At 42.9% G+C, this 21,877-nt stretch overlaps 1 protein-coding gene across 1 annotated transcript in view; it reads right to left on the bottom strand.

Moving 5' to 3' along the window:
• The window catches only part of EBPL (EBP like), a 76,198-nt gene extending 73,433 nt beyond the window's left edge, over nt 1–2,765 (bottom strand). Inside the window, exon 1 of the mRNA XM_049852908.1 lies at nt 2,495–2,765. Coding sequence (XP_049708865.1) covers nt 2,495–2,665 — 171 coding nt within the window. The 5' untranslated portion in view covers nt 2,666–2,765. The remainder of the gene's footprint in view (nt 1–2,494) is intronic.
• Between the last annotated feature and the right edge of the window lie 19,112 nt (nt 2,766–21,877).

The raw sequence follows: 21,877 nt of genomic DNA, 5'->3' as shown, positions 1-21,877 counted from the left end.
ACTGCAGACATGAGACACACCCACAAGGCACCAGCACCTGACATGCACAGCGGCCTTTAAGGAACGATGAGCCTAACTATTCCTTTATGTATGTTGCCATGGCTCCCACCACATCCACCCTAGCCATAACTGACCGAAGTGACAACCAGTGCTGCAGCCCAAGCTAACCATGTTTTGGTTGGACATCAGGGAAGTGAAGCGCTCTGCCAACAAGTGAGCTATGCAATTGATGGCAGCAAGCAAACCCAAGCTTCTCCTCTCGTTTGAGAAGGAAAGTTTAAAGGGTAAGGAGAAGCAGCTCTGGTCCCAACAAGTGAGTTGTAGTTTCAGTTCTCAATAAACCTTTACCTTCCGATCTTAGCTCATCCCACATTTCTGTGTGTTCTTGCAATAAACTCCCAAAGATAGCACGGGCTTGCATTTTCTTGCAGAAACAAACCCCTCCCCGCTGACCTCCAAGCTTTGTGAGCAAAGATGTTGAATGAAAGCATTATTGGCAATAGCAAAATTAAAAAAAAAAAGTGTTCACTACTGCACGGCTATGGGCTGGTTAAATAATCATATTTCATCATCAATTGTAAGATGCGTTGCAATTTCAGAGACATTAAAATATAAATAAAATTGATACTGGTGGCTATAAGACGCCATTGCTTGCGATTCTATGAGAAAAAAGTGTGCATATTAGAATTAAAGGACTAAAAGGTATATTGGAAACCCTGGTGGAGTAGCAGTTAAGAGCTACAGCTGTAAACCCAGATGCCAGCAGTTCAAATGCACCAGGTACTCCCTGGAAGCTGTATGGGGGGCAGTTCCGCTCTGTCCTGTAGGGTCGCTATGAGTCGGAACAGACTTGACGCCAACAGGTTTTTTTTAAGGTATGGTGCTTCCACACAGAGGAGCACTGCAGCTGGGGCAGGTAAATGGCAGAAGACGGGTCTGGGGCGGGGGGGGGGGGGCGGCATTTCCTTCAGAACAGGGAGAAAGCATTTCCTGTAAGAATCTATGCTTGAAAAGTAGAGCTAGTCTTAAACTAGGTGGGTATATGTTTTAATATTTTTATACCTTTTCAAAAGATTTTTTATTGTGGTGAAAACGACATAACAAAACAGACGCCAACTCAACAATTTCTACATGTAGAGTTTAGTGACGCTGATGACATTCTTCAAGTTGTGCAACCATTCTTGTTGTCCTTTTCCAAATGTCATGCCTTTTTTGTGTGTCTAAAATATAATAAATTTTTCTTTAAGTGGGCCTAGCACCTTGCTTTACCACCCTGGGTTCCTGTCCTTTGGACTGTTCAAGGAACAGCTGAAAAGTCAATTCTATAAATAAAGGAATTGAGGAAAATACTGTCTCACGTGGGGTCACCATGAGTTGGGGTCGATTTGGTGGGCGCTAACAACAAAAACCACTTCTCTTCTCCACATGCTGTTTATTAGGAGAGAAGGAATTTCATCACAGCAGCAGCGTGGTGTGAGCACATATCCAGCTGCATCTGGTCAACATCCTTCCAGGCCATTATCTAGGACTTTGATTTCTCCTTTCTCAATACTATGAACTTTGCTACAGGCGTGCCCAGATTTAAGCAAGGTCAAGTTTGCAAAAAAAAGAAATTTTAGCAGTTAAAAAAAAAAGCTTCAAAAAACGTGGGGGAGCTTGCATTTCAAAAGCATTCCCTTAAACACAGCCCTCCTACCTATTATAACGTGAGCTGGACATGTCTGTTTCCTAGAGCCTGGGAGCCCGAAGAACCTAACTCAGAATCGGGCTGGCCACACAGGCTGTAAGGCATCTGACTTTGCTGGTCCAGTTTTCTCCTCCATGAAATGGGAACGATAATAACCAGCTGTGGGACGTGTGATAATAACCAGCTGCTGGCACACCGTAGGTACTCCATATGTGGTCATTCCTATGAAGCGCGCGCTTTGTTCAGGCACCGGTCCTTGTCTGCTGCGCAGGGCGTCCTATCACTTGGCCTTGACAGGTTGGCTCTTTCTGGAGTATTCAAACGATCTCCACCCTCAGTAATCTTCAATTCCGTATTTACAAGCAGGTTACAAAATGAATAAGCCAAGGTTCTCAAAAAATTACAATCAAATCCACATAACACGATACAGAAGGTACTCTGCTAATTTTCAGAATTTTTTTTTTAACTGATAGAGAAACTGGCACCACGAGGGACGCTGGCTCTGTTTTCATTGTGGTAAACATATAGGTAAAAACATTTGCTATTTTTCAACAGCCTTCACATGTACAGCTCAGTGACATTAACGCGCTCTTTTTCTACAGACTTGGAAATCGGAGCTCCGGCCCAAAGCCACGAGCACCGCAGCCTCCTGGTACCTCGGGGGTACCTCCTTGGTCTTCCCAACTTGCAGCCACAGGCGAGGGGGCGCCCAGCAGAACGCCGCAGGGCCTGCCCATCGGTCCCTTCCAGAACCCTCCCTGGGCCGGTCCCGACTGAGCAGCGCGCCCGCGCCCGTGCAGCACTTACCAGCACGAAGTGCACCAGGGCGTCGTAGCAGAGCCAGGCGAGCGCCCCGCGGTCCGCCGCCCCCCGCCCGCGGCCCAGCCGCAGGCCCAGCGCGCAGCCCCCTGCCAGCAGCGCGGCGCACAGCAGCAGCGAGCCCTTCGCCGCGGCCCCCAGCTCCGCCGCGGCGCCCATGCTTCCTTCACCCCCGCCAGCGGCCCGGGCTTCCGCAGGCGTGAAAAGGAACGCTGGGACAGAAAACGTGGAGCAAGGTGCGCGCGGCGGCGGCGACGGGGCGGAGCTGCTTGGCGGGGACGGGGACGGGGGCGGGGGCGGGGGCGGGGACGGGGACGGGGCAGGGGCGGGGGCGGGGACAGGACGGGGCGGGGACGGGGCGGGGACGGGGCGGGGCTTCTCCGCGGGGACGCGGATTCCCCTCCAGCCTGGCCCGCAAGTGGGTCAACCAAGTCGCAGACCGTCTGGCGCGCCCGCGGGGGTTCTTGAACACTCCGCATCGTGCTCACACACTCGCTTAATCGCCTTTACCAAACCTGTAGTACGGCCACACCTTTTGTTGCAGTTTGATTTTTAACAAGGTTCAAAACTTAAACCACAAACCAAAAAAACTGGTTGCCGTGGAGTTTATTCCGACTCATAGCGACCCTGTGGGGACAGAGTAGAACTGCCCTCATAGGGTTTCCAAGGAAGGGCTGGTGGTTCCAACTGCCAACCTTTTGGTTAGCAGCTGAGCTCTTAACCACTAGCCCAGGACTCTACAAGGTGGAGTCCAAATGGTGGAAATTTTACCAACTGGTGGGGAAGAATTTTAGCGACAAAGAGTTCTTTTTTTTTTTTTTAATTTTTATTGTGCTATAAGTGACAGTTTACAAATCAAGTCAATCTCTCACATATAAACTTATATACACCTTACTACATACTCCCATTTACTCTCCCCCTAATGAATAAAAAAAAAAAAAAAAAAAAAAATTTTTTTTTTTTTAATGAATAAGCCCGCTCCCTCCTTCCAGTCTCTCCTTTCGTGACCGTTTTGCCAGTTTCTAGCCCCTCTACTCTCCCATCTCCCCTCCAGACAGAAGACGCCAACATAGTCTCAAGTGTCCACACGGTGCAAGTAGCTCACCCCTCATCAGCGTCTCTCTCCAACCCATTGTCCAGTCCCTTCCATGTCTGATGAGTTGTCTTCGGGAATGGTTCCTGTCCTGGGACAACAGAAGGTTTGGGGACCATGACCGCCTGGGTCCTTCTAGTCTCAGTCAGACCATTAAGTCTGGTCTTTTTATGAGAATTTGGGGTCTGCATCCCACTTGTCTCCTGCTCCCCCAGGGGTTCTCTGTTGTGTTCCCTGTCAGGGCAGTTGTTGGTTGTGGCCCAGCACCATCTAGTTCTTCTGGTCTCAGGATGATGTAGTCTAGTTCATGTAGCCCTTTCTGTCTCTTGGGCTCATAATTAATTACCTTGTGACCTTGGTGTTCTTCATTCTCCTTTGATTCAGGTGGGTTGAGATTCATTGATGCATCTTAGATGGCCGCTTGCTAGCATTTAAGACCCCAGACGCCACACTTCAAAGTGGGATGCAGAATGTTTTCTTAATAGATTTTATTTTGCCAATTGACATAGATGTCCCCTGAAGCCATAGGCCCCAAACCCCTGCCCCTGCTTTGCTGACCTTCGAAGCATTCAGTTTATTCAGGAAACTGCTTTTGGTTTAGTCCAGTTGTGTTGACCTCCCCTGTATTGAGTGTTTTCCTTCCCTTCACCTAAAGTAGGTCTTATCTACTATCTAATCAGTAAATAACCCTCTCCCACCCGCCCTCCCTCGTCTCATAACCACACAAGGATGTGTTCTTCTCAGTTTAAACTATTTCTCAAGATCTTATAATAGTGGTCTTATACATTATTTGTCCTTTTGCAACTGGCTAATTTCACTCAGCATAATGCCTTCCAGATTCCTCCATGTTATGAAATGTTTCACAGATTCATAACTGTTCTCTATTGATGCATACTATTCCGTTGTGTGAAAATACCATAATTTATTTATCCATTCATCCATTGATGGACACCTTGGTCGCTTCCATCTTTTTGCTATTGTAAACAGTGCTGCAGTAAACATAGGTGTGCATATATCTCTTCGTGTAAATGCTCTTATTTCTCTAGGATATATTGAGAGGAGGGGGATTGCTGGGTCGTATGGTAGTTCTATTTCTAGCTTTTTAAAGAAGCACCCATTCGATTTCCAAAGTGGTTGTACCATTTGACATTCCCACCAACAGTGTATAAGTGTTCAATCTCTCCACATCCTCTCCAACATTTATTATTTTGTGTTTTTTGGATGAATGCCAGTCTTGTTGGAGTGAGATGGACTCTCGTTGTAGTTTTAATTTGCATTTCTCTAATTCAACTCTATGGCACTTGGTTTTGAATGGCTAATGATTAAGAGCATTTCCTCATGTATCTGTTAGCCCCTGAATGTCTTCTTTAGAGACGTGCCGGTTCATATCCTTTGCCCAATTTTTAATTGGGTTGTTTGTCTTTTTGTGGTTGAGTTTTAGCAGAATCATGTAGATTTTAGAGATCAGGTGCTGGTCGGAGATGTCGTAGCTGAAAATTTTTTCCCAGTCTGTAGCTGGTCTTCTTACTCTTTTGGTGAAGTCTTTAGATGAGCATAGGTGTTTGATTTTTAGGAGCTCCCAGTTATCTGGTTTCTCTTTGTCATTTTAGTAATGTATTCTGTTTATGCCTTGTATTAGCACTCCTAACGTTGTCGCTGTTTTTTCTTCTATGATCTTTATTGTTTTAGACTTTATGTTTAGATCTTTGATCCACTTGGAGTTAGTTATTGTGCATGGTGTGAGGTATGGGTCCTGTTTCATTTTTTTGCAAATGAATATCCAGTTATGCCAGCACCATTTGTTAAAAAGACTCTTTTCCCCAATTAACTGACACCAGGCCTTTGTCAAATTATCAGCTGCTCATATGTAGATGGATTTATATCTGGGTTCTCAATTCTGTTCCACTAGTCTATGTGCCTGTTGTTGTACCAGTACCAGGCTGTTTTGACTACTGTGGCTGTATAATAGGTTCTAAAATCAGGTAGGTTGAGGCCTCCCACTTTCTTCTTCTTTTTCAGTAATGCTTTACTTATCTGGGGCTTATTTCCCTTCCATATGAAGTTGGTGATTTGTTTCTCCATCACGTTAAAAAATGTACTTGGAATTTGGATTGGAAGTGCATTGTACATATAGATGGCTTTTGGTAGAACAGACATTTTTATAATGTTAAGTCTTCCTATCCATGAGCAAGGTATGCTTTTCCACTTATGTAAGTCCCTTTTAGTTTCTTGCAGTAGTACCTTGTAGTTTTCTTTGAATAGGTCTTTTACATCTTCGGTAAGATTTATTCCTAAGTATTTTATCTTCTTGGGGGCTACTGTGAATGGTATTGATTTGGTGATTTCCTCTTCAATGTTCTTTTCGTTGATGTAGGGGAATACAACTGATTTTTGTATATTTATCTTGTAACCTGAAACTCTGCTGAACTATTAGTTTCAGTAGTTTTCTGAAGGATTCCTTAGGGTTTTCTGTGTATAAGATCATGTCATCTGCAAATAGAGATACTTTTACTTCTTCCTTGCCAATCCAGATGCTCTTTATCTCTTTGTCTATCCTAATTGCTCTGGCTAGGACTTCCAGCACAATGTTGAATAAGAGCGGTGATAAAGGGCATCCTAGTCTGGTTCCTATTCTCAAGGGAAATGCTTTAAGGATCTCTCCATTTAGGATGATGTTGGCTATTGGCTTTGTATAAAGATGCCCTTTATTATGTTGAGGAATTTTCCTTCTATTCTTATTTTGCTGAGAGTTTTTATCATGAATGGGTGTTGAACTTTGTCAAATGCCTTTTCTGCATCAATTGATAAGATCATGTGGTTTTTGTCTTTTGTTTTATTTATATGGTGGATTACATTAATTGTTTTTCTAATATTGAACCAAGTTTGCATACCTGGTATAAACCCCACTTGGTCATGGTGAATTATTTTTTTGATATGTTGTTGAATTCTATTGGCTAGAATTGTGTTGAGGATTTTTGCATCTACATTCATGAGGGATATAACTCTGTAATTTTCTTTTCTTGTGGTATCTTTACCTGGTTTTGGTATCAGGGATATGCGGGCTTCATAGAATGAGTTAGGTAGTGTTCCATCCTTTTCTATGCTTTGAAATACCTTTAGTAGTAGTGGTGTTAACTCTTCTCTGAAAGTTTGGTAGAACTCTGCAGTGAAGCCATCTGGGCCAAGGTTTTTTTTGGGGGAGTTTTTTAATTACCTTTTCAACCTCTTTTTTTGTTATGGGTCTATTTAGTTGTTCTACTTCTGATTGTGTTAGTTTCGGTAGGTAGTGTGTTTCTAGGAATTCATCCATTTTTTCGAGGTTTTCAAATTTGTTAGAGTACAATTTTTCCTGGTAATCTGATATGATTCTTTTAATTTCAGTTGGGTCTGTTGTGATATGACCTATCTCATTTCTTATTCCGGTTATTTGTTTCCTTTCCTGTATTTCTTTAGTCAGTCTGGCCAATGGTTTATCAATTTTGTTAATTTTTTCAAAGAACTGGCTTTTTTGGCTTTGTTAATTCTTTCGATTGTTTTTCTGTTCTCTAATTCATTTAATTCTGCTCTAATTTTCATTATTTGTTTTCTTCTTGTGCGTGATGGATTCTTTTGTTGCTCATTATTTGTTCAAGTTGCATGGACAGTTCTCTGATTTTGGCTAGTTCTTCTTTGTGTATGTGTGCATTTATCGATATAAATTGACCTCTGAGCACCGCTTTCGCTGTGTCCCAGAGGTTTTGATAGGAAGTGTTTTCAGTCTCATTGCATTCTATGAATTTTATTCCCTCCTTAATGTCTTCTATAACCCAGTCTTTTTTCAGCAGGGTGTTGTTCAGTTTCCAAGTATTTGATTTCTTTTCCCTGATTTTTCTGTTATTGATTTCTACTTTTATTTCCTTATGGTCTGAGAAGATGCTTTGTAATATTTCGATGTTTTGGATTCTGCAAAGGTTTGTTTTATGACCTAATATGTAGTCTATTCTAGAGAATGTTCCATGTGCACTAGAAAAAAAAGTATAATTTGCAGCAGTTGGGTGGAGTGTTCTGTAAAAGTCTATGAGGTCAAGTTGGTTGATTGCAGCAATTAGATCTTCCGTGTCTTTATTGAGCTTCTTACTAGAAGTCCTATCCTTCACTGAAAGTGGTGTGTTGAAGTCTCCTACTATAATTGTGGAGGTGTCTATCTCACTTTTCAATTCTGTTAAAGTTTATGTATCTTGCAGCCCTGTCATTGGGTGCATAAATATTTAATATGGTTATATCTTCCTGGTAAATTCTCCCTTTAATCATTATGTAGTGTCCTTGTTTATCCTTTGTGGTGGATTTAACTTTAAAGTCTGTTTTGTCAGAAATTAATATTGCCACTCCTGCTCTTTTTTGCTTGTTGTTTGCTTGATATATTTTCTTCCATCCTTTGAGTTTTAGTTTGTGTCTCTATGTTGAAGGTGTGTCTCTTATAGGCAGCATATAGATGGATCGTGTTTCTTTATCCAGTCTGAGACTCTCTGTCTCTTTATTGGTGCATTTAGTCCATTTACATTCAGTGTAATTATAGATATGTATGAGTTTAGTGCTGTCATTTTGATGCCTTTTTTTGTGTGTTGTTGACAATTTCATTTTTCCACTTATTTTTTTGTGCAGAGAAGTTTTTCTTTGTTAATTGTGTGTTCCTCATTTTCATAGCAGTTAAATTTATGTTTGCTGAGTCGTTATGTTTATCTTGGTTTTTATTTTGAAGTATGGGATTGTTAGCCCTCTTTGTGCTTAGCATAATATTTACCCCTATTTTTTAAGTAAAAACCTAACGTGTATCATCCTATATCGCCTTGTTTTCCTCTCCATGTGGAAGTTCTATGCCTCCCGTATTTAGTCCCTCTTTTTTTGATTGTTATAATCTTTTACATAATGACTTCAGTGATACCCTGTTTTGAGTATTTTTTTCCTTTTTGAATTAATCTTATTTTGTTTTTGTTATTTCCCTATTTGAGTTGATATCAGGATGTTCTGTTCTGTGACCTTGAGTTGTGTTGGTATCAGATATTATTGATTTTCTGACCAAAGATTTTCCTTTAGTAATGCTTGTAGCTTTGGTTTGGTTTTTGCAAATTCTCTAAGCTTGTGTTTATCTGTAAATGTCTTAATTTCACCTTCATATCTGAGAGAGAGTTTTGCTGGATATATGATTCTTGGCTGGCAGTTTTTCTCCTTCACTGCTCTATATATGTCATCCCATTGCCTTCTTGCCTGCATGGTTTCTGCCGAGTAGTCTGAGCTTATTCTTATTGATTCTCCTTTGTAGGTGACTTTTTGTTTATTCCTGGCTGGTTTTATAATTTTCTCTTTATCTTTGGTTTTGGCAAGTGTGATGATAATGTGCCTTGGTGATTTTCTTTTGGGATCTATCTTGTACAGTGTTCAGTGAGCATCTTGGAAAGATATCCTTTCATCTTTCATGATGCCAGGGAAGTTTTCTACCAACTGATCTTCAACTATTCTCTGTGTATTTTCTGTTATCCCTCCCTGTTCTGGATCTCCAATCACATGCAAGCTGTTCTTGATAGAGTCCCACATGATTCTTAGGGTTTCTTCATTTTTTTGTCTGATTTTTCTTCGACTATATTGGTGTTAATTTCCTTATCCTCTGACTCCCCTACTCTGCATTCCAATTCCTTGATTCTGCTCCTCTGACTTCCTATGGAGTTGTCTAATTCTGTAATTTTATTGTTAATCTTTTGGATTTCTGAATGCTGTCTTTCTATGGTTTCTTGTAGCTTATTTTTTCACCATGTTCTTGAATAATCTTTTTGATTTCTTCAACTGCTTTATCAGTGTGTTCCTTGACTTTTTCTGTAGATTGCCTTATTTCATTCCTGAGGTCATCCCTGATGTCCTGAAGCATTCTGCATATTAGTTTTTTATATTCTTCATCTGGCAGTTCCAGGATTGTATCTTCATTTGGGAAAGATTTTTGATTCTTTAATTTGGGGATTTGTAGAAGCAATCATGGTCTGCTTCTTTATGTGATTTGATATCGACTGCTGTCTCTGAGCCATCTATAAGATATTGTAATGATTTATTTTATATTTGCTCACTGAGTCTTATCTTCTTGTTTTGTTTTGTTTCAATATACCCAGATGGGCTACTAGATTGCACTGTCTTGATTGTTGTAGCCTTTGAATCACTTATGTCCTATTACTAGCTGGTTTGAGCTGTTACCAGATATATGAATCTATGAATCTATTCACTATTCTTGAATAGAATCAGCTTAGGTGTGTTGATTGTGGGTCACCTAGCGTGTGCTGTAGGCTGTCACTTATTAACTTAAAGGAGTAGTGGTGATGGTTGTATGCACCAGATTCTGGTAGCAGCAGGGGGTCACACTCCGAGGAGGGCAGGATGCTGACAGCCTTTCCCCAGGTGCCAGTGAGGTAGGAGTGTCTCTATTCCCAGAGCACTTCGGTGGGTGGGCTCTGCTGCTGTACCTTAGGAACCCAATGCTTGTACCTCTAAAGACTGGTAGGAGTCACTATCCTCAGACCCTTTAGCAGGTGGCTAGGTGGTGTGGGTGGAGCTTTAGCCCTCAGTTCCCTGCTGTGGATCAGTGAGGGCTCTGTTTAATAGGTAGAGGGGTATCAGCAGTCCAAAACTTGTCTTTCCACTGCTTTGCTAAAACAATTACAGTCAGATCTCTATCAGAATTGCCTTTGCATTATGATAGCCACCTGGTTCCCTGTAGGGATGAAAGCCAGAGACTGTGGATATCTTTTGCTTGGCTGGACCTGGCTCTGTATTATTATTCCAGTTTAGGGAACTCAGGGAAGGATTTTTCTCTCCAGATTGTTAATTGCTGCTTCTCTTGGGCCAGGAGAATGGGTTAGGAAAAAAAAAAACCCACAGAGCACTTCACTCATGACCCCAGAAATTCCAATGTTATTGAAGCTGCCTGGGGCAGGGAGGGGGAGGGATCAGATAGATAGGAGTAGGGGCAATATATACAAAGTTACTTATCTTGTTTGGTGAAGGCTGTTTTATCTGAGATTCCAGAGGGGTGTGTAGCCTGTGTGCACTGGCTGGGTCGAGATTGCCCCCGAGGCTCAGGCCTGCATCTGGTGCTTGCACCGTCTCAGGAAGCTGTGATCAGCTCCTCTGCTCCTAGTCCAAAGCCCAGCGCCAAGGTTTTCTGGCTGGGACACTGTGCTCCAGGCTCCACAACCAGTCGGTGCTTCCCCATGATTTCTCCTTCTCCTGTCAGCTGCGTCAGTGTGCAGCCTGCGTGTGCTGGCTGGGTTTCTGGCCGAGGTTACTCCACGGGGTTAGGGCTGTGTCCTGTGCTTGTGCCGTCTCAGGAAGCTGTGCTCTGCATCTCTGCACTTAGTCCAAAGCCCAGCGCCAAGGTTTTCTGACTGGGATACTGGCTCCAGGCTCTGAAAACAGTCGCTGCTTCTCCACGGTTTCTCGTTCTCCTGTCTGTCGCATCAGTGTGCAGCCTGCTCACACTGGCAGAGTCTCTGCCAAAGTTACTCCAGGGGGTTAGAGGTTAGGGCTGCGTCCGTGCTTGCCCCATTTCAGTAAGCTGCAATCAGCCCCACCACTCTGGCACCAGGGAACAGCAAGGGCTCAAGCCTGTGGTATGGGATGCTGGTTCCAGAAGCAGTCACTGCTTCAGCGCACAGCTTTTTGCTCCCCTGTCACTTAGGTCAACTCCCTAGTTCTGTGTTTGATGGTCAGGGTTTGTAGATTGTCATGTATGTGATCGATTCACTTGTTTTTCCGAGTCTTCATTGCAAGAGGGATCTGCGGTAGTTCTACCTAGTCAGCCATCTTTGCCCCGCTTCGAAGAGTTCTAATTAGACCCTTGCAAGACATGCCAGAGAGGTGTGGGCCATGGTCGTTTTCAGCCACCAGCAGGTTTCTAAAGCCCCCGTTGCTGACTCTGACTCTATTTCCATTTCTTAAAAATCCAGAGAAGTATGGAGGAGAGGAGAAATAAGTCATATCTGCTTGGTGCCGCCTAATACCAATGTTATCTTACTTAACTTCACCACAACCCTATGAGGTCAGCATGTGTTTCCCTATTTCACAGATGAGAAAACAGACTCAGAGAGATTAAGTAGCTTACCCAAGAACTCTGACTGACTAGACCAAGGCCAGAACCCAGGCCCGGGTCTTCCCCCAAGACCCTTGCTTTTTGACTCTGCACCAGGAAGCATCAATAGACAACGTATGGCTCACCTCTAATGAAGCTCTACTTCATCCTGGTTGCCACGTCAAACTTTTTCTCTTTTCCTTTTGCTGACTTCTTTTTGTTAATTTTTTGCTTTTAACTTTCTCCCCTCTTTTTTCCTCAGTCCTTTGTAACTTAGAGTCTTAGCAGTGCAGGTAGGAATCTGAGTTAAAGAAGACAGTGACCCCTAATGATGAAGCCAGTTGTCCATTCAGTCCATTCTGAGGTGCCTCTGGGTAGACTTGAACTTCCATCTTTTTGGTTAGCAGCCCAGAGAGTTTACCACTTGCACCACCCAGGGACTCAGAGATGCCAAACATCATGAAGATGGAACAGGACTGGGAAACATTTTGTTCTGTTATACACAAAGTCGCCATGAGTCAGGGTCAACTCAAAGGCAACCAACGATAATGATGAAGTCAGTTTCTTCCAACTTAAGGTAGCCAGATAAAATACAGGGACCCAGGATCCCTGTGCTGAGAACCTCCCAGACCCAGGAGACAGAGAGAGAGAGAGCTGTAACACCAGACAGTGCAAGACAGTGAGAGGCAGCAGAGCCAGAAGATGGTGCAATGGGCTCCCTGGCCCCCTGAGCGAGAAAGCTGAGAGCCCTCAGGCAGGGGGTCTGCTGGCAGAGTGGGGTGCCCTCAGGTGCTTGTGGGTGGAGCTAGGTTTGTGGACCCATGGAGCTTGAGAGCTGAGTGCCTTCAGGCTGAGGCTTACCGGTGGAGTGGGGTGCCTCTGGGCACTTATAGGTGGAGCTAAAGAGCTCAAACAGGACACTTGTTCAAACAGGACAGAGCCTGGGCTGAGGGACCGAGGGGCCGATAGGCCGAGGACCAGAGAGAGACCTGCCTATGGGCATGGCTGAGAAGAGGCTGTCCTGATCAAAAAACTATCCTGAGTCATCCCTAATGCTGAATTGTAACTTGTTACTTCTCTAATAAACCCATAACTGTATGCTCTGTGAGTTCTGTGTAGCCATTGCAATTAATTATGCAACCCAAGAAAGAAGCAGAGAATGCCATGGGAGGGATGGCTGATGTCAGAATTGGTAAGAAGTTTGGAAAATAGAGGTATGTCTCACCTCTCTGCCTCACAGGCATCAACCTCAGGCTGTTGGTGCTGATAATGATTCTCTCTGCTTCCCCTTGTGAAGCTAGATGAGGAGGTCAGATGCCTCTGCCACACCATCTTACACCAGGTTTCAATCTGGGTATTATCTCTTTTATCTTTTAGCCCATTAATTCTCTTTCCAGCTTTATCTGTTGTTAAATCCATTATTGAGTTTTTTAGTTTTAATATTTTTCAGTTCTGGAATTTTTTAAGTCTGTGGAACCCTTGTGGGTCAATTAGGTTTTGTTCATTTGATTACCTTGTGTGTTTGATTCTTTTTGTTTACTGAAAATATATTTACCAAGTATATGTTATCTTTACATGTGCTTCTGCTATGCATTCAGGCGTATAACCATTCAGAATGACAATGATCCAATTTTCAGTATTGAGAACTTTTGAAGGTCAGCTGCATTCCTTTTGAAGGTGTATTTACTTCAGATTAATCTTAGGATGAATCTCTTAAACAGGGTCGAACTTTCAAGCTAGAGAGATGTACTGGGTTCCTCCCACTCTTGGCCCTGGACTCCAGTTCTTGTCTCTTTAGTACCATGTGTCTAGAGCAAACATTAGCCTCTCAATAACTCTCTCCAAAATTAGCAAACTCCCCTAAGGGAAGTTAGCCCCAAATCTGGGCTCCTTCCTTGGGTCTCCCCCAGATCCTAGTCTGCTAATTCTTCACAATAGTGTAGTGCTTTCTATTGTGTTCAGTTCTTCTAGTTATCCTCCTGAAATGGTTAATCTGAGTTACATCTTTTTTTCTAGAAGCCCAAGTTTTGATGACTTCTTTCAGAAAGAAAATCTTTTTAGTAATTTCTAAAAAAAAAAAAAAGACAACTCTGTTGGACTTCTCAAAGACCCTTCCCTCATTCCTTCTTTCTGCCCTCTGTTGTTGTTAGGTGCCATCGAGTCAGTTCCAACTCATAGCGACCCTAGGGGATACAGCTGAACTGCCCCATAGAGTTTCCAAGGAGTGACTGGTGGATTTGAACTGCCGACCTTTTGGTTAGCAGCCGAGCCCTTAACCACTGCGCCGCCCTCTGTAGGGTAGTTCAACAAGGGCTAGAAGGAGAGGAATAGGAAAGTCTATGACACATGTAGATGCTGAGGCTGTAGGACTGCTCTTTATGCCAAAAGGTAGGGCTGTGTTTCCGTGCTTCTCCTCTGAGACTAGACTTCCTAAGAAGTACAGTCTACCCCCAAATATATCATATTTTTCCAAAGGAAAGAATATATAAGGCATAGAATGCAAATAAACAATCAAATGCCTCATATATATGTGTGTGCATGTGTGTGTATATATATATTTACTATTTAGTTATACATGTTGATATTCATGTTAGTTGCTCAGTCAATTCCAACTCAAGGGAAACCCGTGTGTACAGAGTAGAACTGTGCACCATGGAATTTACAAGGTTCTGACCTTTTGGAAGCACATCGCCAGGTCTGTCTTCCAAGGCCTCTGTGTGGATTTAAACCACCAATCTTCTGGCTAGCAGTGAAGTGCACCACCCAGGAGGGACTCCTTTAGTTATATATTTAAAATCACATACCAAATGATATAGTAATTTAAAATACTGGTTTTTTATTCCACATTCATAGATGTATGCAACAGTTTTTATTCACAAATTTTTACTTGACTCTTTGAAATCACAAGAGAACTTTTAGAGCAATTTCACAGTTTTCTTGACTGCATCATCTTTTCCTCCATCCAGTTGTTGTGAGAGGCAGCACTTCTTAAATCTTTTTGTATGATGCTGTTATAAGAAATTTTATTCCAACCTTCAAGTAACCATTTGCTTTTTGTGATCGCCTTGGTGCAACCACCATTTTACATGATGCTCAGTTGGGCTCATTTACAACATCTAACACTTGCAATTTCGAGGCTATGCCCCCAGGAATAATTTGAACTCTACGTTAAATGTGTTTGAATTTTTTTTTTAAACTGATTACCCGTTCAGGCTACTGTTTCTTCTGATTATATAACTAACTCTTTGTTGTTCAAAACGTAGGAGAACTTTAAAATTTATTAAGGAAAAAAAGCAAGGAAGAGAACAATGTGTATAGCGTGCTACTCTTGGCATGGAAAGGAGGAAATAGAAGGGAACGTATTATTTGTATTTTCTCTTGTGTGCATAAAGAATCTCTGGAAGATTACACAGGAAGCTAACGGGTTGCTGTAGGTCTGAAGGGAGGGAATTAGGCAAATGCGTGATATGGATGGGAATGAGACTTTCACTGTATCCTTTTTAATTTTTGAAACATATCTATCATACCTATTCAAAACATAATGTATTTTTTAAAATTAACTGAGAGACGATCCCATAATATGAAACTCTGTTAAGAGTACTTCCACTTTTCTGAAGGATGGCTTTTTTGGGAAAAAAATTCTTGCTTTATATCTTAGTCATCTAGTGCTGCTGTGACAAATACCACAAGTGGATGGCTTTAACAACAAAAAAATTTTTATTCTCTCACAGTCAAGTAGGCTACAAGTCCAGATTCAGGGTGTCAGCTCCTGGGGAAGGCTTTCTCTGTCGGCTCTGGAAGAAGGTCCTTGTCATCAATCTTCCCCCGGACTAGGAGGTTCTCTGTGCAGGAGCCTGGGGTCCAGAGGATGCCCTGTGCTCCTGCCTCTGGTTTCTTGGTGTTATGAGGTCCCCACTTTCTGCTTGTTTCCCTTTCCTTTCATCTATTGTAAGATAAAAGGTGGTGCAGGGCACATTCCAGGGGAACTCCCTTTAAATTGGATCAGGGATGTGACCTTAATAAGGGTGTTACAATCCCAGCCTAATCCTCTTTAACATAAAATTACAATCATAAAATGAAGGACAACCGTACAATACTGGGAATCATGGCCTAACCAAGTTGACACATATTTTGGGGGGACACAATTCAATCCATGACGATATGACAAAAAGTTCCTACAATGGGGCTAAGGGTTTCTAGGGCACCAAAGAGAAATCGGAAAAAGCAGGAAACAAAGCTTGTGACCTTCACAGGACACACTTTTCATAAAGCCCATGGCATGCAATAAAACTCACGAAATGGCTTCTGGTAATTAGAGATCAGGCCCCAGGAGCCACCTGCCCATCTTGTTACTCAGCAGGAGGTTGAAAGGGAACAAATCCTAGAATGACGACACAACGTATGTTATACAGAAATGTACTTTATTCTAGGAACTCAAGGTTGTCTCCCCCACATCATCAGCATCACACTGACACCCTGTGATGGAGGAGATGGGCATTACTACAGTGATTCCACATTGCTTATGAGAAGAAATAAAGGTCCTAAATGTGAGCACCAATGAAGAATACTTACTACAAAGTGGCATTCTCTCATTTACTGCAGTGTGAAAATGCTAGACACGTATGCCTGGGTAACCCTGCTGGCCCTGCGAGCTGAGGAGGCTCATCTATATAGGACTGATGACAATCTAAAAGGTCACCTAAAGCACAATAAAATGTTAAAAAAAAATCTAAAAGAAAGCTACCTGAGATATCTAATAACTAGAAGGTTATGAAATAGCTAATAGCTAGAAGGATCAGCCTTAATCCCCAGGGTATTTCCTAGGCTAGCCTGGCAAGGTGTCTGTCTCTGCTAGCTATATATATCTGTCAAGAAGACAGGACAAGCAGATCAGCTGGACAGGGCCTCCTCCTTCTTCATCATTACTAGGGGACACACAGAACGGGCAAGTGTCTGTACAGCCCCTTTTGTACTCATTTCTTACCAGCAGATAATCAAACCAAACCCCTTGCCATGGAGTTGATTCTGACTCATAAAACAAAACAAAAAAAACAAACCCGTTGTCCATCATAAGTCACGGCGAATGGGAAAGACACCAGGATTGAAGATGGACGAATGTTGTCTGTTATGGATTGGACTGTGTCCCCCAAAATATGTGTTGGAATCCTAACCCCTATGCCTGTGGGTGTGATCTCCTTTGGGAATACGGTTCTCTGTCATGTTAATGAGGCTGGATCAGTGTAGAGTGTGTCTTAAGTCAATCGCTTTTGAAATGTAAGAGCACAGTAGGTACAGAAGCACGCAAGCAAAGATGAGGGAAGACAGATGCCACGCCACAGAAAGATTGCCAAGGAACCAAGGAACAGAAGCCGAGAAGAGACAAGGACCTTCCCCAGAGCAGAGGAAGAGCCTTCCCCTAGAACCGGGTGCCCTGAATTTGGACTTCCAGCCTCCTAAACTGTGAGAAAATAAACTTCTGCTCCTTAAAGCCACCCATTTGTGGTACTTCTGTTACAGCAGCACTAAGAAACTAAGGCATTGTCCTAATGTCCAAAGAAGAAAAAAATAATTCCAGAATTGTCAAACAGATCATTCGTGAGCAGTTAGAAATTAAAACAATTGCTGGCAGTGAAGACAAGTTGAAAGACTTTCTTTTCTTTGATGGGCTCACATGTTGGCGAATTCTTTTAGTAAAACAGTTGATAAAATATGCTTTTTAATATTATGATATCCTGGTGAAAATGTTAGTTGAAATACAATACTATTAGCTGGTTGATTCACTTAGAGAGTCTTAATTAACTCAGGGATATTTGAACTAAGAAACTAATGGATGGTTATCTACTAACCTGGTCTTTCTTAGATTCCTCAAAAAATTCTTCTTCTACTCCACCTAAGCCATCCCCTCCCACCACACTTTGACCTCATTACCTGTAACTTTGCCACTTCCAAAATCATTGATGTGTGTGCCCTGTTGACCACAGTTCTCTTCTTCCAGCATAGCTTGTTCAGTTATTCTCACTATAACCATTCTTTGACTCATCAGAACCTTACAGAGGTTGAACCCTCCCAATTCATCGTTCATTCCTTTTCTTTGCTTCCCTTATCATCTAATTTATATTCTGTTGTCCATCACTGTACTAACACTCTTGTTAATACTAAAAATTCCTGGATCTGAATCTGGACATTGCTCCTTCCTAGGTTCCTGAACTTGGTCAAGTTAATTCATCTTCTCTGTGCCCATTTCCTCATCTGGATATGGGTATAGTTGTAGTACCTAACTCATAGGGTAGTTCTGAGGTCATGCAAATGAAGTACTTAGCACCATGCCTGGCACATGGTAAATGCTGAATGTTAGCTATTATCGAGTATTTACCATGGCCAAGCGTGGTGCTGACTGCTTTATTTGGATGACCTCACAACTATGCTGGGTGGCACAGTTTGCGCTTGATGACTACTAACGTAAAGGTTGGTGGTTCAAACCTCAGCATTGCGGAAAAAAGGCCTGGCAATCTGTTTCCATAAAGGTTACAGCCAAGAAAACCCTATGAAGCAGTTCTACTCCACTTGGAGTCACCATGAGTCAGAACCAACTCAATGGCAATGGGTTTGGTTTGGAGCTACTATCGTCGCCGTCAAGATCTGTTCAAGAAAACTTCATCTCTGAATGAATACCAGCATTTGCTTTTTCATATCTACACCCAAATAGCTGAGCATCTTTGGAGGAAGTTAAACAGTAAGGCAGACTGGAGGCACCGTTAACTTTTATGATCACTAGTTTCAAATGGATCCTCAACACGACTGAAATCCAAGTTTTCCTGGTTAATTTCTTTTCAGTACCTTTCTCATCTGCGTTCTCTTCAAGCATCTAGTGTCCTCACCTCCCATCAGTCTTAGTGGATGCCCCTACTTCCTATTTTATGGAGGGAGAGAAAAAAACAAAAAACACCACCACACAAATTGCCTCCTCTTCTTTCTTCTAAGTCTACAACGCCTTCACCTCATCCCATTTACCTCTGCTGTTACAATAAAATTGCCACACCTTCTAAGTGGACAACTAGATGTCTAAGTAGGTATCTCAAACCAAACATGATAAAAACAGAACAGTTTCCACACACATACCCCTAAACTTGGTGCTTCCGCAGCCTTCCACTCTCGGTAAATGGCACCATTTGTCTATGCATCTGCCCAGGCTTTGATCTCACCTCCCCTGAGACCCGAGATCCCATCTGTCTTAGCTACCTAGTGCTGCTGCTGTTAACACATTCTATGAGTGGGTGCCTTTAAAAAATAGGGATTTATTTTCTCACAGTTCTGGAGGCTAAAAGTCCAAATCAAGGTCTCGGCTGTATGGATTTCTTCCTTGTCAGTAGCCATGGGTGTTCCTTTGTTCTTGGCTTGTAGGCGATCAGCACATGGCATCTGTCTCCCACCGTGTGTGTCTGTGTGTCTGTTCTGTTCTTTTTATAGCTCAGATGTGATTAGGTTTAGGACCCTCTCTGCAGTGGTACAGCCTCATTAACATAAAAGAAAACCCTATTTCCAAACGGGATCACATCTACAGGTAGAAGGGCCAGCAATTCAACATTATCTTGGGGCGGGGTGGGTGGTGGCGGGGGGAACATAATTCAGGCTGTAACGCCGTCATCCATTAGCCAGACCTTAAGCTCTAACCTCATGGTGTGGATCACCATCTCCAGTACCACAGTCCATCATCAGCTCTTGCCTGGAAAACAGTCTAACTGGGTTTCTGCATCCACTCCTTGTCTCTTCCCCCGTTCTCCACTCTGCAGCAAGCCGGATCTTTTTAAAGGATACACCTGATCTCTGCAGCTTCCCACTGTAATTGGAATAAAATTCAAACTCTTCTTGGTGGCCTACAAGGTCCTTTACAATCAGGCCCTCTCCCCTCCCGCAACAACGCTCACCTATTCTGCAGAGAAGCCAGGCTTGTTCCTCCCTCAGGACTTCTCACTTGCTAGTTCCCCTCCCCCAGATCTTCAGAGGACTACCCTCTGCATCATTCACAAAGGTCATCTCCTCAGAAAGGCTTTTCCTGACCACTGTTTATAAAGAACAGGACTCCTCCCACCCGTAGTAACTCGTTATACCATTTTCTACATAGCAGAAGTTTTCTTATTCCTTTACAAATTTATTGCTAGTCTTTTGCCACTAGAATGTAAAGTTCCACAGGACTAGGGGTTGTCTGCCTTGTTTACTGCTGTTTGCGCCTGGCACCTATTAGAGTTTTTTTTTTTTTTTTTAATTAGAGTCTGGCAAATACTAGTTGTTGGTGGCGCAGTGGTTAAGTGTTTGGCTGCTAACCAAAAGGTCAGCAGTTGGAATCCACCAGACACTTCTTGGAAACACTATTGACTTGATGGCACCGGGTTTGGTTTTGGTTAGGTTGCTCAATTAAATAACGGCTGAGTGAAGGAGTATGGCCACTCCTGGCCCCTATGCTCTGGATTCTCTCCTACAACCTAAAGAACTGATTGTTCTTCTCTTGTATATTCAATGTCTTTCTCAACTGGATTTTCCCCATGGCATCCTTTAGCCACCATCCTCCCCTCCTCCCCTTCAGAGCAAATATAAACTGAATGAAAAAACTAAGCAGATTGACTGTCTCCATTTCCTGTTCTCCTGCTCCTCTGTCCAACTGCTGATTTCTGTCCTCATTACCACACTATACAGGTGAGTCTTACTAAGGTGACTCACTAAACCCAAAGGACATTTCCATGGAGTCAATTCTGACTCATAGAGACCCTATAGGGCAGAATAGAACTGCCCCCTTGGGTTTCCAAGGAGCAGTTGGTGGATTTGAACTGCTGACCTTTTGGTTAACTGCCAAATGCTTAACCACTGCGGCACCAGGACTCACTGGGCAGTGAAATTTTTTTTCCCTTGGTTTTCGGAGAGAACATACGGATTTTCTATCTTCCTAGCCATTCCTTCCGTCTCCTTTGCAAGCTCATTCACCACACCACTGAATGTTGAAACGCCCTAACACTCAACCCTAGGCCCCGTTCTCACTCCAAACACCAGACCCAGGCAGTCTCATCCTGACCTCCTGCTTTAATGACCATCAAATAGGCAAGAGCACTCAAATCCCCAGCCCAGACCTCTATATTTCCTTCTGCCCTGTGTGAGTCATTTGGATGTTCATCTCTACAAAACCCCAGCCGCACTCATCACCCTCACCCCCAATCTGATTCTGTCTTGTGTTATTTCCTTACCTCATTTCCACTCATCTAACTTCCGTTCATGAGTTAGAACTCAGAAACCTAGAGCTCATCCTGGGTGCCTCCCTCTGCTTCAAACACACATGGAAGGCAGTGCTAACTCCTGCTTCAGTTGGGAAGCATCTTTTGATGCCACGCTTCATGGGCCGAGTGGTTTCACCGCCTCTTGCTTCAACGCTTCACACTGCAACCAGTGAAAACTTACTAAGCACGAATCTTACATCACCCCTCTTACTGACTGGCATGTGATCTGTAAGGCAGTGAGGTCTGGCCTCCACCTATCAATTCAGTGCTCCCCCTCCATAATCCTTCTATCTTTGATCTAGCTGTACTCGCTCTTTCACTCCCTGGAACTCCCCATGGTGCCTCCCATATGGCCTTTGTACCTACGGTTCCTTCTGCCAGAAAGCTTTTCCGGTCAATTTGCCTAATTAGTTTCTGCTTTTTCTTCATCTCCATCAGTTGTGTAACTTTGGGAAAAGTTAACATCTGCCTGATAACAGAACTTCCTTCACAGATCTGAGGGGATTGAGCTGGTCCTTCTCAGTACTTATGACACTTAGTAAGGACTGTGTCAGCCCAGTGATCACCTTCCTAACGAGGCCCATTCCTCTCCTATCTACTTTATGTCATCATGTACCTCTTTCTGCTGACATTTGTTGTAGCTTTTCTTTTACATTTATTTCTGTAAACTTTTATTTTTTTTTTTTAATAGTATCGTGTGCCCTAGAGTACCTGGCATGGAATAGGGTGATCAATAAGCACTTGAACGGATGTTTCTAGAGGCTTAGTCAAAGTTCTTACTTCTAAAAGACTGAACACACGGAAAGAATAGATAACAGAATCTGATCTGATTATGAGGAAAACTGGGCTGAAATACAGTGAAACCTGTAAGCTGGAACTTGACGGGACTGCCTTGTTTTTCCAGGTCTAGCAAGTTTTCGGCCATTGAT

The sequence above is a fragment of the Elephas maximus genome, chromosome 14 (genome assembly GCF_024166365.1).
Source record: "Elephas maximus indicus isolate mEleMax1 chromosome 14, mEleMax1 primary haplotype, whole genome shotgun sequence".
Taxonomy (NCBI): Eukaryota; Metazoa; Chordata; class Mammalia; order Proboscidea; family Elephantidae; genus Elephas; species Elephas maximus.
Note: the sequence above shows the minus strand (reverse complement) of the source record. Positions and strands in the feature narration are given on the sequence as shown.